The following is a 16229-nucleotide window of genomic DNA, read 5'->3' as shown; positions in this document are numbered from 1 at the left end:
TACATTTTTGGCTTCTATTTTTGCCATGAGCCCAAGTCACCACACCAAACTGGCACCCCCTATAGCTTCTGCAGCATACTACTATTATTATCACATTACACCGCCTGAATGATCCCAAGTCACCACACCAAACTGGCACCCCCTGTAGCTTCTGCAGCATATCACATTACACCGCCTGAATGATCCCAAGTCACCACACCAAACTGGCACGCCCTGTAGCTTCTGCAAAATATCACATTACACCGCCTGAATGATCCCAAGTCACCACACTAAACTGGCACCTCCTGTAGCTTCTGCAGCACATCACATTACACCGCCTGAATGATCCCAAGTCACCACACTAAACTGGCACCCCCTGTAGCTTCTGCAACATATCACATTACACTGCCTGAAGGTCAGGGATAGGCTGAAGGGGTGTAGACAGCATCAGATTAACCAGAGGAGCTCCTAAACCTCTGTACAGTCAGATGACCCATCTTTATTCAGGCCTCTTTTAACTGGCTTCTCTGGCAGGAAGGGCGGGGTTAAGGTTAAGCACCATTGGTCCAAGTGGATCAGCATGGACACATGGACATTCTGTTCTGTACTGTACCACGCTGGATGAAGACACACACACTCACACTCTCTCACACTCTCTCTCGCACACACACACACACACACACACACACACACACACACACACACACACACACACACACACACACACACACACACACACACACACACACACACACACACACACACACACACACACACACACAGAAACAGAAACAGACACACACACTCACACTACACACACACACACACACACACACACACACACACACACACACACACACACACACACACACATACACACACACACACACACACACACACACACACACACAGGGGGCTGCTGAGGGGAGGAAGGCTCAGAATAATGGCTGGAATGGAGTGAATGGAATGGTGTCAAACACATGGAAACCATGGAAGCCATGGAAACCATGGAAACCATGTGTTTGATTAGCTCGAAACACATGTGTCGTGGGTTTCATAACCACGTCTATAACAAATCAATAATGTTGAGACAGGAGCAAGGAATTCATTCTACCATTTATCTAGAAGGTAATCATCTACAACACGTGCAAATCCCCTTGATGACTGTGAGGCCCTAGCTGGGCCAGGGACCACTCACTACGGAGGGGCCAGGGACCACTCGCTACGGCTGGGCCAGGGACCACTCACTACGGCTGGGTCAGGGACCACTCACTACGGCTGGGTCAGGGACCATTCACTACGGCTGGGTCAGGGACCACTCAATACGGCTGGGTCAGGGACCATTCACTACGGCTGGGCCAGGGACCACCCACGACTGCTGGGTCAGGGACCACTCACTATGGAGGGGCCAGGGACCACTCACTACGGCTGGGTCAGGGACCACTCATGATTGGTGGGTCAGGGACCACTCATGATTGGAGGGCCAGGGACCACTCACTACGGCTGGGTCAGGGACCACTCACTACGGCTGGGCCAGGGACCACTCACTACGGAGGGGCCAGGGACCACTCACTACGGCTGGGTCAGGGACCACTCACGACTGCTGGGTCAGGGACCACTCACGACTGCTGGGTCAGGGACAACTCATGATTGGTGGGCCAGGGACCACTCACTACGGCTGGGCCAGGGACCAGTCACTACGGCTGGATCAGAGACCACTCACTACGGCTGGGTCAGGGACCACTCACTAAGGAGGGGCTAGGGACCACTCACCACGGCTGGGCCAGGGACCACTCACTACGGAGGGGCCAGGGACCACTCACTACGGAGGGGCCAGGGACCACTCACTACGGCTGGGCCAGGGACCACTCACTACGGCTGGGTCAGGGACCACTCATGATTGGTGAGTCAGAGACCACCCAATACGGCTGGGTCAGGGACCACTCACTACTGCTGGGTCAGGGACCACTCATGATTGGTGAGTCAGGGACCACTCACTACGGCTGGGTCAGGGACCACTCACGACTGCTGGGTCAGGGACAACTCATGATTGGTGGGCCAGGGACCACTCACTACGGCTGGGCCAGGGACCACTCACTACGGCTGGATCAGGGACCACTCACTACGGAGGGGCCAGGGACCACTCACTACGGCTGGGTCAGGGACCACTCATGATTGGTGGGTCAGGGACCACTCACTATGGCTGGGTCAGGGACCACTCATGATTGGTGAGTCAGAGACCACTCAATACGGCTGGGTCAGGGACCACTCACTACTGCTGGGTCAGGGACCACTCATGATTGGTGAGTCAGGGACCACTCACTACGGCTGGGTCAGGGACCAATCACGACTGCTGGGTCAGGGACAACTCATGATTGGTGGGCCAGGGACCACTCACTACGGCTGGGTCAGGGACCTCTCACTACGACTGGGTCAGGGACCACTCACTACGACTGGGTCAGGGACCTCTCACTACGACTGGGTCAGGGACCTCTCACTACGACTGGGTCAGGGACCACTCACTACGGCTGGGCCAGGGACCACTCACTACGGCTGGGTCAGGGACCACTCATGATTGGTGGGTCAGGGACCACTCACTACGGCTGGGTCAGGGACCACTCACTACGGCTGGGTCAGGGACCACTCACTACGGCTGGGTCAGGGACCACTCATGATTGGTGGGTCAGGGACCACTCACTACTGCTGGGTCAGGGACCACTCATGATTGGTGGGTCAGGGACCACTCACTATGGCTGGGTCAGGTACCACTCATGATTGGTGAGTCAGAGACCACTCAATACGGCTGGGTCAGGGACCACTCACTACTGCTGGGTCAGGGACCACTCATGATTGGTGAGTCATGGACAACTCACTACGGCTGGGTCAGGGACCACTCATGATTGGTGGGTCAGGGACCACTCACTACGGCTGGGTCAGGGACCACTCATGATTGATGGGTCAGGGACCACTCACTACGGCTGGGTCAGGGACCACTCATGATTGGTGAGTCAGGGACCACTCACTACGGCTGGGTCAGGGACCACTCATGATTGGTAATTCAGGGACCACTCAATACGGCTGGGTCAGGGACCACTCACTAAGGAGGGGCTAGGGACCACTCACCACGGCTGGGCCAGGGACCACTCACTACGGAGGGGCCAGGGACCACTCACTACGGCTGGGCCAGGGACCACTCACTACGGCTGGGCCAGGGACCACTCACTACGGCTGGGTCAGGGACAACTCATGATTGGTGGGCCAGGGACCACTCACTACGGCTGGGCCAGGGACCACTCACTACGGCTGGATCAGGGACCACTCACTACGGAGGGGCCAGGGACCACTCACTACGGCTGGGTCAGGGACCACTCATGATTGGTGGGTCAGGGACCACTCACTATGGCTGGGTCAGGGACCACTCATGATTGGTGAGTCAGAGACCACTCAATACGGCTGGGTCAGGGACCACTCACTACTGCTGGGTCAGGGACCACTCATGATTGGTGAGTCAGGGACCACTCACTACGGCTGGGTCAGGGACCACTCACGACTGCTGGGTCAGGGACAACTCATGATTGGTGGGCCAGGGACCACTCACTACGGCTGGGACAGGGACCACTCACTACGGCTGGATCAGGGACCACTCACTACGGAGGGGCCAGGGACCACTCACTACGGCTGGGTCAGGGACCACTCATGATTGGTGGGTCAGGGACCACTCACTATGGCTGGGCCAGGGACCACTCACTACGGCTGGGTCAGGGACCACTCATGATTGGTGGGTCAGGGACCACTCACTATGGCTGGGTCAGGGACCACTCATGATTGGTGAGTCAGAGACCACTCAATACGGCTGGGTCAGGGACCACTCACTACTGCTGGGTCAGGGACCACTCATGATTGGTGAGTCAGGGACCACTCACTACGGCTGGGTCAGGGACCACTCACGACTGCTGGGTCAGGGACAACTCATGATTGGTGGGCCAGGGACCACTCACTACGGCTGGGCCAGGGACCACTCACTACGGCTGGGTCAGGGACCTCTCACTACGACTGGGTTAGGGACCACTCACTACGGCTGGGCCAGGGACCACTCACTACGGCTGGGGCAGGGACCACTCACTACGGCTGTGTCAGGGACCACTCATGATTGGTGGGTCAGGGACCACTCACTACGGCTGGGTCAGGGACCACTCATGATTGGTGGGTCAGGGACCACTCACTATGGCTGGGTCAGGGACCACTCATGATTGGTGAGTCAGAGACCACTCAATACGGCTGGGTCAGGGACCACTCACTACGGCTGGGTCAGGGACCACTCATGATTGGTGGGTCAGGGACCACTCACTACGGCTGGGTCAGGGACCACTCACTACGGCTGGGTCAGGGACCACTCATGATTGGTGAGTCAGGGACCACTCACTACGGCTGGGTCAGGGACCACTCATGATTGGTGATTCAGGGACCACTCAATACGGCTGGGTCAGGGACCACTCAATACGGCTGGGTCAGGGACCACTCACTACGGCTGGGTCAGGGACCACTCACTACGGCTGGGCCAGTGACCACTCACTACGGCTGGGTCAGGGACCACTCACTACGTCAGTCACCTCAGCGTTACCCTGGTCTGTTGAGTTAGTCACCTCAGAGGAAACTGGTCTGTTGAGTCAGTCACCTCAGTGTTCTCCTGGTCTGATGAGTCAGTCACCTCAGAGGAAACTGGTCTGTTGAGTCAGTCACCTCAGTGTTCGCCTGGTCTGTTGAGTCAGTCACCTCAGTGTTCTCCTGGTTTGATGAGCCATTCACCTCAGTGTTCTCCTGGTCTGTTGAGTCAGTCACCTCAGTGGGCTCCTGGTCTGATGAGTCAGTCACCTCAGTGTTCTCCTGGTCTGATGATCCAGTCACCTCAGTGTTCCCCTGGTCTGTTGAGTTAGTCACCTCAGAGGAAACTGGTCTGTTGAGTCAGTCACCTCAGTGTTCTCCTGGTCTGTTGAGTCAGTCATCTCAGTGGGCTCCTGATCTGACGAGTCAGTCACCTCAGTGTTCTCCTGGTCTGATGAGTCAGTCACCTCAGTGTTCTCCTGGTCTGATGAGCCAGTCACCTCAGTGTTCTCCTGGTCTGATGAGCCAGTCACCTCAGTGTTCTCCTGGTCTGATGAGCCAGTCACCTCAGTGTTCTCCTCGTCTGATGAGTCAGTCACCTCAGTGTTCTCCTGGTCTGATGTCAGTGTTCTCCTGGTCTGATGAGTCAGTCACCTCAGTGTTCTCCTGGTCTGATGAGTCAGTCACCTCAGTGTTCTCCTGGTCTGATGAGTCAGTCACCTCAGTGTTCTCCTGGTCTGATGAGCCAGTCACCTCAGTGTTCTCCTGGTCTGATGAGTCAGTCACCTCAGTGTGCTCCTGGTCTGATGAGTCAGTCACCTCAGTGTGCTCCTGGTCTGATGAGTCAGTCACCTCAGTGTTCTCCTGGTCTGTTGAGTCAGTCACCTCAGTGTTCTCCTGGTCTGTTGAGTCAGTCACCTCAGTGTACTCCTGGTCTGATGAGTCAGTCACCTCAGTGTTCTCCTGGTCTGTTGATCCAGTCACCTCAGTGTTCTCCTGGTCTGATAAGCCAGTCACCTCAGTGTTCCCCTGGTCTGTTGAGTTAGTCACCTCAGTGTGCTCCTGGTCTGATGAGTCAGTCACCTCAGTGTTCTCCTGGTCTGATTAGTCAGTCACCTCAGTGTTCTCCTGGTCTGATGAGTCAGTCACCTCAGTGTTCTCCTGGTCTGATGAGTCAGTCACCTCAGTGTTCTCCTGGTCTGATGAGTCAGTCACCTCAGTGTTCTCCTGGTCTGCTGAGCCAGTCACCTCAGTGTTCTCCTGGTCTGATGAGTCAGTCACCTCAGTGTGCTCCTGGTCTGATGAGTCAGTCACCTCAGTGTGCTCCTGGTCTGATGAGTCAGTCACCTCAGTGTTCTCCTGGTCTGTTGAGTCAGTCACCTCAGTGTTCTCCTGGTCTGTTGAGTCAGTCACCTCAGTGTACTCCTGGTCTGATGAGTCAGTCACCTCAGTGTTCTCCTGGTCTGTTGATCCAGTCACCTCAGTGTTCTCCTGGTCTGATAAGCCAGTCACCTCAGTGTTCCCCTGGTCTGTTGAGTTAGTCACCTCAGTGTGCTCCTGGTCTGATGAGTCAGTCACCTCAGTGTTCTCCTGGTCTGATTAGTCAGTCACCTCAGTGTTCTCCTGGTCTGATGAGTCAGTCACCTCAGTGTTCTCCTGGTCTGATTAGTCAGTCACCTCAGTGTTCTCCTGGTCTGATTAGTCAGTCACCTCAGTGTTCTCCTGCTCAACTGCGTGAAAATCTATATTTTTCTTTTTGTAATGTCTCTCTCTCTTTAAGTCATTGAAGTTTTCTCTGAGCTCTTTTTGGTTCTGCAGGCTCATTCAATGTGGCTCCAACAGGATGTAGAAGCCTGATGTCCCACCATGTCCTTCCACCAGGATATAGAAGCCTGATGTCCCACCATGTCCTTCCACCAGCATACACTCTGCCACAGTGGAAGCCTGATGTCCCACTTTGCCACAGCGGAAGCCTGATGTCCCACTCTGCCACAGCGGAAGCCTGATGTCCCACTCTGCCACAGCGGAAGCCTGATGTCCCACTCGGCCACAGAGGAAGCCGGATGTCCCACTCTGCCACAGAGGAAGCCTGATGTCCCACTTTGCCACAGCGGAAGCCTGATGTCCCACTTTGCCACAGCGGAAGCCTGATGTCCCACTTTGCCACAGCGGAAGCCTGATGTCCCACTCGGCCACAGAGGAAGCCTGATGTCCCACTCTGCCACAGAGGAAGCCTGATGTCCCACTCGGCCACCGCGGAAGCCTGATGTCCCACTCTGCCACAGCGGAAGCCTGATGTTCCACTCTGCCACAGTGGAAGCCTGATGTCCCACTCGGCCACAGCGGAAGCCTGATGTCCCACTCTGCCACAGCGGAAGCCTGATGTCCCACTCTGTCAGAGCGGAAGCTTGATGTCCCACTCTGTCACAGCGGAAGCCTGATGTCCCACTCTGCCACAGCGGAAGCCTGATGTCCCACTCGGCCACAGCGGAAGCCTGATGTCCCACTCGGCCACAGCGGAAGCCTGATGTCCCACTCGGCCAAAGCGGAAGCCTGATGTCCCACTCTGCCACAGCGGAAGCCTGATGTCCCACTCGGCCACAGCGGAAGCCTGATGTCCCACTCTGCCACAGCGGAAGCCTGATGTCCCACTCTGCCACAGCGGAAGCCTGATGTCCCACTCTGCCACAGCGGAAGCCTGATGTCCCACTCGGCCACAGCGGAAGCCTGATGTCCCACTCTTCCACAGAGGAAGCCTGATGTCCCACTCGGCCACAGCAGAAGCCTGATGTCCCACTCGGCCACAGAGGAAGCCTGATGTCCCACTCGGCCACAGAGGAAGCCTGATGTCCCACTCGGCCACAGAGGAAGCCTGATGTCCCACTCGGCCACAGCGGAAGCCTGATGTCCCACTCGGCCACAGAGGAAGCCTGATGTCCCACTCGGCCACAGCGGAAGCCTGATGTCCCACTCGGCCACAGAGGAAGCCTGATGTCCCACTCGGCCACAGCAGAAGCCTGATGTCCCACTCTGCCACAGCGGAAGCCTGATGTCCCACTCGGCCACAGAGGAAGCCTGATGTCCCACTCGGCCACAGCGGAAGCCTGATGTCCCACTCGGCCACAGCGGAAGCCTGATGTCCCACTCGGCCACAGCGGAAGCCTGATGTCCCACTCTGCCACAGCGGAAGCCTGATGTCCCACTCGGCCACAGCGGAAGCCTGATGTCCCACTCGGTCACAGCGGAAGCCTGATGTCCCACTCGGCCACAGCGGAAGCCTGATGTCCCACTCGGTCACAGCGGAAGCCTGATGTCCCACTCGGCCACAGCGGAAGCCTGATGTCCCACTCGGCCACAGCGGAAGCCTGATGTCCCACTCGGCCACAGAGGAAGCCTGATGTCCCACTCGGCCACAGCGGAAGCCTGATGTCCCACTCGGCCACAGCGGAAGCCTGATGTCCCACTCGGCCACAGCGGAAGCCTGATGTCCCACTCGGCCACAGCGGAAGCCTGATGTCCCACTCGGCCACAGAGGAAGCCTGATGTCCCACTCGGCCACAGCGGAAGCCTGATGTCCCACTCGGCCACAGAGGAAGCCTGATGTCACACTCGGCCACAGAGGAAGCCTGATGTCCCACTCGGCCACAGAGGAAGCCTGATGTCCCACTCGGCCACAGCAGAAGCCTGATGTCCCACTCGGCCACAGCAGAAGCCTGATGTCCCACTCGGCCACAGAGGAAGCCTGATGTCCCACTCGGCCACAGCGGAAGCCTGATGTCCCACTCGGCCACAGAGGAAGCCTGATGTCCCACTCGGCCACAGCGGAAGCCTGATGTCCCACTCGGCCACAGAGGAAGCCTGATGTCCCACTCGGCCACAGCGGAAGCGTTTGACTTGATTTTCCCCCGTCTCTGATTTTCAGTTGCAAACTCTGTGCTCGTTTTTCCTCCTGACGAACTCAACACGCTGAGCCTCTTTGGCATCTAGTTCCATGGGACACAAGGACTTCAACGGTCTTTCACAGAGGTCAGATTTACTTTCAGTCGATAGTCTCCTTTTGTGTAGCTTCACTCCGTAGCCCACATACCAGTCTGTCTCTAATGGTGTCACTTAGAAAGTCATTCAACTCAGCGCAGCAGAAAACAGTGCAAATAGTACAACACCTCGTACACAACGGATACCATTCCATTTATTCCATTACAGGCATTACGATGAGCCCTCGGTACTCCCCAATTAAGGTCTCACCAGCCCGCCTGTGCACCGCCACCACAGTGCTATTACAACGACTTATACATAACATTGCTTAACCCACTTACATAATCATTGTATATTATTTTCTACCACAATGTTTATTTCAATAACTGAAAACTTTAAACCTTTTTAAATACGCTTAATTGTTGTTTACGGTGGAACAACACAAACAGACGTGATTAGCTAAATGTTGCAATAGATTTAATAGAGTTTAGAGAGTCTTAAGGTAACGCGTTAACGTTTTGTTGAAACAGCTCTACCACCATAGTGTTCTGCATTATCACTGTAGTGTTCTGCATTACCACCGTAGTGGTCAGCATTATCACCATAGTGTTCTGCATTACCACCATAGTGTTCTGCATTACCACCATAGTGGTCAGCATTATCACCATAGTGTTCTGCACAATCGCTGTAGTGTTCTGCACTATCACGGTAGTGTCCTGCATTATCACCGTAGTGTTCTGCATTATCACTGCAGTGTTATGCATTACAATGGCAGTGGCTGCATTATCGCTGTAATGTTATGCATTATCACTGTAGTGTTCTGCACTATCACCATAGTGTTCCACATTATCACTGCAGTGTTCTGCATTACCACGGTGGTGTTCTGCATTATCACTTGATAGTTACTGCATTATCAATTTAGAGTTTGGCATGATCATTGTAGTGTGCTGCATTATCGCCGCAGTGTGCTGCATTATCGGTGTACTTTCTGCATTATCAATGTGGTGTTTTGCATTATCGCTGTAGAGTTTAGCATTACCAATGTAGTGTTCTGCATTGTCACTGTAGAGGTCAGCATTAAAATGTAGTGTTTTCTGCATTATCACTGTGGAGGTCAGCGTGATCAATGTAGTGTTTTCTGCATTATCACTGTAGTGTAATCCGCATTTATCTTTATTTATTTAATCAAGTAAGTCCATGAGAACACATTCTCACGTGCAATAACTGTCCATAGACTGTACACTCCTGCGTGTATCTATTGGCTTCTGTTGACATCGTTATTTAACCAGGTAAATCATAGAGAACACTTTTTCCACATCACTGTCTTCTTTCCACATCACTGTCTTCTTCCACATCACTGTCTTCTTCCACATCACTGTCATAATAATGATTTCTAACAAGTTACTGGCTCAAATCAGTAGCGGAGTACAACAGGTGTCACCTATCTCTGCCTGTCCTACTGAAACTTAGACAGGCTGTAGATTTTACCTCACGCAGTTATCACACAGCTTCTACCTATCACTATGTGACTGACTCCCTAACTGCGAGAGAGAAGGACAGAGAGAGAGAGAGAGACAGAGACAGACAGAGAGAGACAGAGAGACAGAGGTGCATTTGTTCCAGAGAAGAACAGAGCAACAAAATGCAACATTGTAGCAACAACCGAGCAGACTCACACACACACAGTCAGTACAGGGAAAAGAGGGAGAAAGATGGAGAGATAGACAGAGAAACAGAGAGGTGCTTCAGAGATGACCAGACCTGACAGAGCAGAATAGTACAGAGCAGATCAAGTAAGAGCTTCTGGGTAGTCCTTGTTCCTTACCTGTGATGAAGACAGCCTTGCCCTGGACAGGCAGAGTGGGTGCTGGGGCTGTCCTGACAGAGTATAGACAGCAGGCGAGGCAGAGGGCAGCCAACACCAGGACAGCAGGCACACAGAAGAACCACAGCCTCTCCACTAGTAAGGTGACCCCCAGCCAGGCCACCACGGTCGGGGCCGCGCTGACGTGGGACGCCAGGACCTTCTTCATGGCCCCTCCAACAAACGCAGACATCACCCCCATGTAGATCCAGTCTAAGTAGTCTTCCATTGGCTGGAAGGAAGCACGAGCAGAGGGAGTTGAGTTGTCTCAGTTCCTCTCAGTTCTCAGCACTGCAACTCTGTCTGTCTGTCTCTCTCTCTCTATCTCTCTGTCTTTCTATCTCTCTCTCTGTGCTGCTGTGTGTCCCTCTCTAAATGTGTGGTGTCAGATCAGAGAGTAACAGAGTGGTTGAAGGAAAGCCAGTGCAGTACAGACTCAGCTCTCTCTCTCTCTCTCTGTGTCTCTCTCTCTCTGTGTATGTCTCTCTCTCTCTCTCTCTCTCTCTTCCTCTCTCTCTCTCTCGTGTATATATAGACCAAGCTGCTGGGGGGGAGGGACTACACTAGCATGGATCTAATCGGTGCCCAATGACCAAAGTTTTACTGCAGTTTAAGGCAGACCCCCCTTCACCCTCCACCTCTCTTTCTCACACACATACACACGCTCTCTCTGTCACTCACTCACACATACGCTCTCTCTCTCTCTCTCTCTCTCTCTCTCTCTCTCTCTCTCAATACAATTCAATTCAAGGGGGGCTTTATTGGCATGGGAAACATATGTTAACCTTGCCAAAGCCAGTGCAGTACAGACTCAGCTCTCTCTCTCTGTCTCTCTCTGTCTCTCTCTCTCTCTCTGTCTCTCTATCTCTCTCTCACTCTTTCACTCTCTTTCTCTCTCTCTCTCTTTCACTCTCTCTCTCTTTCTCTCTCTCTCTGTCTCTCTCTCTCTAACTTTCTCTCTCTCTTTCTTTCTCTCTCACTCTCTCTCTCTCTCTCTCACACACACACACACACACACACACACACACACACACACACACACACACACACACACACACACACACACACACACACACACACACACACAGTTTAGCTGCTGTGTTCTTATGGGTTGTAGCTAAAGGTAATGTTTAAAGCAAGTGAAATAGAGGTGAAATAAACAATACAAGTTAACAGTAAACATTATACTCACAGAAGATTCAAAAATAATAAAGACATTTTAAATATCATAGTATACAGTGTTGTAACGATGTGCAAATAGTTAAAGAACACAAGGGAAAATAAATAAGCATAAATATGGGTTGTATTTACAATGGTGTGTGTTCTTCACTGGTTGCCCTTTTCTCGTGGCAACAGGTCACACATCTTGCTACTGTGATGTCACACTGTGGAATTTCACCCAGTAGATATGGGAGTTTATCAAAATTGGATTTGTTTTCTAATTCTTTGTGGATCTGTGTAATCTGAGGGAAATATGTGTCTCTAATATGGTCATACATTGGGCAGGAGGTTAGGAAGTGCAGCTCAGTTTCCACCTCATTTTGTGGGCAGTGAGCACATAGCCTGTCTTCTCGTGAGAGCCATGTCTGCCTACGGCGGCCTTTCTCAATAGCAAGGCCTTTCCTGGCATGGGAAACACCTGTTGACAAACAAAGCAAGTGAAAAACAAACAAAGCAAGTGAAATAAACAATAACTAAAAGTGAGAAGAAACTAATTTAACAATATCATTAAAAATACAATTAGAAACAATCAGTAAAATATTGCACTCAAAGATAAAGACATTTCAAGTGTTGTATTATCAGCTATGTATTTTTGGTGATGTTTACAATGTTGTTTGTGTTCCACTGGTCGACCCTTTACCCATGACAACGGATCACAAATCTCGCTGCTGTGATTTCACTTTGCGATATTTATGCCTGACAGATATGTGAGTTTATCAACGTTTGATATATATATATCTTTTTTTTTATTTACAAATTCTTTGTGCGTCTGTGTGATCTGTGATGAAATGGTCTGTGTGATCTGTGATGAAATGGTCTGTGTGATCTGTGATGAAATGGTCTGTGTGATCTGTGATGAAATGGTCTGTGTGATCTGTGATGAAATGGTCTGTGTGATCTGTGATGAAATGTGTGTCCACAGGTGAGGTCATATATTTGACCGGAGTGCAGCTCAGTTTCCACCTCATCCTGTGGACAGGAGGTTGACACAGTGTGTCTTAATATTGGGTCAGGTATTCTGCCACTGTGTACTCTCTGTTTAGGGCAAGATAGCGATGGGGGGGGGGGGGGGGGGGTTTGAATCTTTCCTGTGTTTCAAAACTTCTATATCTTTTTGCTTTCTCATAATTCGTTTGGGTCTAATGGTGTTTGCTGTCTTACCAAGCTGTATGTAATTGTTTTAATAAAAAGGTCTTACCAAGGAACATGTTGCTATTTCGTTTGGAATTTTAAGTGTTAAAAATATGAACAAATTATTTGATTAACATTTTTAATTGGCCTTACTGCTATTAGCCAATAGAAACACATTGAATAACAGTCCTTACTGCTATTAGCCAATAGAAACACATTGAATAACAGTCCTTACTGCTATTAGCCAATAGAAACACATTGAACAACAGATAATCCTTACTGCTATTAGCCAATAGAGACACATTGAATAACAGATAGTCCTTACTGCTATTAGCCAATAGAAACACATTGAATAACAGATAGTCCTTACTGCTATTAGCCCATAGAAACACATTGAATAACAGATAGTCCCCTCCCAAAAACAAACAAAAGGAAGTTTGTTCTGAAGTGTCTTATATCTGAGAAATACAAGAAAGATCAGGAAATAAATCTAGATATTTTTTATATTATATATATATATATTTTTTTTAACATGTATTTAACTCCTTATTTTTAAAACTAAACCGTGTCCATATATACTTCAAATATAACCGGTACTGGGGAACTTCAGATGCTACCGGTACCGGGGAACTTCAGATACTACCGGTACTGGGGAACTTCAGATACTACCGGTACCGGGGAACTTCAGATACTACCGGTACTGGGGAACTTCAGATACTACCGGTACCGGGGAACTTCAGATACTACCGGTACCGGGGAACTTCAGATACTACCGGTACCGGGGAACTTCAGATACTACCGGTACCGGGGAACTTCAGATACTACCGGTACTGGGGAACTTCAGATACTACCGGTACCGGGGAACTACAGATATTACCGGTACTGGGGAACTTCAGATACTACCGGTACCGGGGAACTTCAGATACTACCGGTACCGGGGAACTTCAGATACTACCGGTACCGGGGAACTTCAGATACTACCGGTACCGGGGAACTTCAGATACTACCGGTACCGGGGAACTTTAGATACTACCGGTACTGGGGAACTTCAGATACTACCGGTACCGGGGAACTTCAGATGAGTCTTGTGAAGCCAAAACAACTGAAATGTTCGTTTTCGTGAGAGTCTCACCTTCCCACAGAGGGGTCCGATTAGTGTGTAGCCCAAACTGTCGGGATGTTACAGTCAGAAGTCGGCAGATCGGCTGTACCCGACTTCAGACGAGTCCTAAGACGCTTGTGGGGGGTCGTAAGAGCAACCCAGAGAACACCATCGTGTTCGTGGGAGTCTCATCTTTCTGGAGGGGCACAAGTTTGTGGTTTTCGGGATGTCTCATGGTCTGACAAACACCGCTATAGCTCTGTCACCTTTCACCTCAGACGAGGAAGTGTGTCATAGGCAGATGAGGAAGTGTGACATAGGCGGATGAGGAAGTGTGACATAGGCAGATGAGGAAGTGTGACATAGGCAGATGAGGAAGTGTGACATAGGCAGATGAGGAAGTGTGACATAGGCAGATGAGGAAGTGTGACATAGGCAAAATAATTGATTAAAACACACTGTTTTGCAATGAAGGTCTACAGTAGCCTCAACAGCACTCTGTAGGGTAGCACCATGGTGTAGCCAGAGGACAGCTAGTTTCCATCCTCCTCTGGCTACATTGACCTCAATACAAAACCTAGGAGGCTCATGGTTCTCACCCCCTTCCATAGACTTACAAAACTTAAGAACAGGAAGCACAGAAATAGATAGAACTGATCTACCGCTTCTTAGACTTTCAAGGAGAATGCCAGATCTATAACTCACATTTCTATGTGAATTTAGTCGGGTCGCCCAAAAAGGGACATATTGCAGCTTTAATACTGAAACTTCCCCTTTAAATGATAAAATGACCCCATACCTATAGTGGTATCAGCCCTATAGTGGTATCAGTCCTATAGTAGTATCAGCCCAATACTGGTATAAGCCCTGTACTGGTATCAGCCCTATAGTGGTATCAGCCCTGTAGTGGTATCAGCCCTATACTGGTAACAGCCCTATACTGGTATCAGCCCTATACTGGTATCAGCCCTTTAGTGGTATCAGCCCTGTACTGGTATCAGCCCTGTAGTGGTATCAGCCCTGTACTGGTATCAGCCCTATACTGGTATCAGCCCTGTACTGGTATCAGCCCTATAGTGGTATCAGCCCTGTACTGGTGTCAGCCCTATAGTGGTATCAGCCCTGTACTGGTATCAGCCCTATAGTGGTATCGGCCCTATAGTGGTATCGGCCCTATACTGGTATCAGCCCTGTACTGGTATCAGCCCTATACTGGTATCAGCCCTATGCTGGTATCAGCCCTATACTGGTATCAGCCCTATACTGGTATCAGCCCTTTACTGGTATCAGCCCTATGCTGGTATCAGCCCTATACTGGTATCAGCCCTATAGTGGTATCAGCCCTATACTGGTATCAGCCCTATGCTGGTATCAGCCCTATACTGGTATCAGCCCTAAAGTGGCATCAGCCCTGTACTGGTATCAGCCCTATACTGGTATCAGCTTTATACTGGTATCAGCCTTATACTGGTATCAGCTTTATACTGGTATCAGCCCTATACTGGTATCAGCCCTGTACTGGTATCAGCCCTATACTGGTATCAGCCCTATACTGGTATAAGCTCTGTACTGGTATCAGCCCTATAGTGGTATCAGCCCTGTACTGGTATCAGCCCTGTACTGGTATCAGCCCTGTACTGGTATCAGCCCTGTAGTGGTATCAGCCCTGTACTGGTATCAGCCTATAGTGGTATCAGCCCTGTACTGGTATCAGCCCTATACTGGTGTCAGCCCTATACTGGTATCAGCCCTATACTGGTATCAGCCCTGTACTGGTATCAGCCCTACGCTGGTATCAGCCCTATGCTGGTATCAGCCCTATGCTGGTATCAGCCCTATACTGGTGTCAGCCCTATACTGGTATCAGCCCTATAGTGGTATCAGCCCTATGCTGTATTAGGGCCCTATAGTGGTATCAGCCCTATGCTGTATTAGGGCCCTGTACTGGTATCAGCCCTATGCTGTATTAGGGCCCTATAGTGGTATCAGCCCTATGCTGTATTAGGGCCCTTCTACGATGAGCTGGAACGGGACAAAGCTAAATGACAAGTAACGTAATATTCAATTTCAGCCACATGCTGAAACTTGAAATGAGAGAGACAGTATATTATCTCCTTCACTTGCCTTGCCAATGTTAACATATGTTTCCCCATGCCAATAAAGCCCCTTGAATTGAACTGAGAGATGGAGAGAGAGAGAGAGAGAAAGAGAGAGAGAGAGAGAGAGACAGAGACAGAGAGAGAGAGAGGGGAGAGAGAGAGAGAGAGAGAGAGAGAGAGAGAGAGAGAGAGAAGGAGATAGAAGGAGAGGAGAGAGAGAGAGAGAGAGAGAGGTCTTGGAGGTATCCCAAATTAA

General features: G+C 51.0%; 1 protein-coding gene across 2 annotated transcripts in view; it reads right to left on the bottom strand.

Annotated features, from left to right (window-relative positions):
- Window positions 1-10943, bottom strand: part of LOC139384730 (hydroxysteroid (11-beta) dehydrogenase 2) — a 62826-nt gene extending 51883 nt beyond the window's left edge. For both annotated transcript variants that reach the window (XM_071129589.1, XM_071129590.1), the window contains exon 1: window positions 10382-10943. In XM_071129589.1, coding sequence (XP_070985690.1) covers window positions 10382-10649 — 268 coding nt within the window. In that variant the 5' untranslated portion in view covers window positions 10650-10943. The remainder of the gene's footprint in view (window positions 1-10381) is intronic.
- Between the last annotated feature and the right edge of the window lie 5286 nt (window positions 10944-16229).

The sequence above is a fragment of the Oncorhynchus clarkii genome, chromosome 26, assembly GCF_045791955.1.
Source record: "Oncorhynchus clarkii lewisi isolate Uvic-CL-2024 chromosome 26, UVic_Ocla_1.0, whole genome shotgun sequence".
Classification (NCBI taxonomy): domain Eukaryota; kingdom Metazoa; phylum Chordata; class Actinopteri; order Salmoniformes; family Salmonidae; genus Oncorhynchus; species Oncorhynchus clarkii.
Note: the sequence above shows the minus strand (reverse complement) of the source record. Positions and strands in the feature narration are given on the sequence as shown.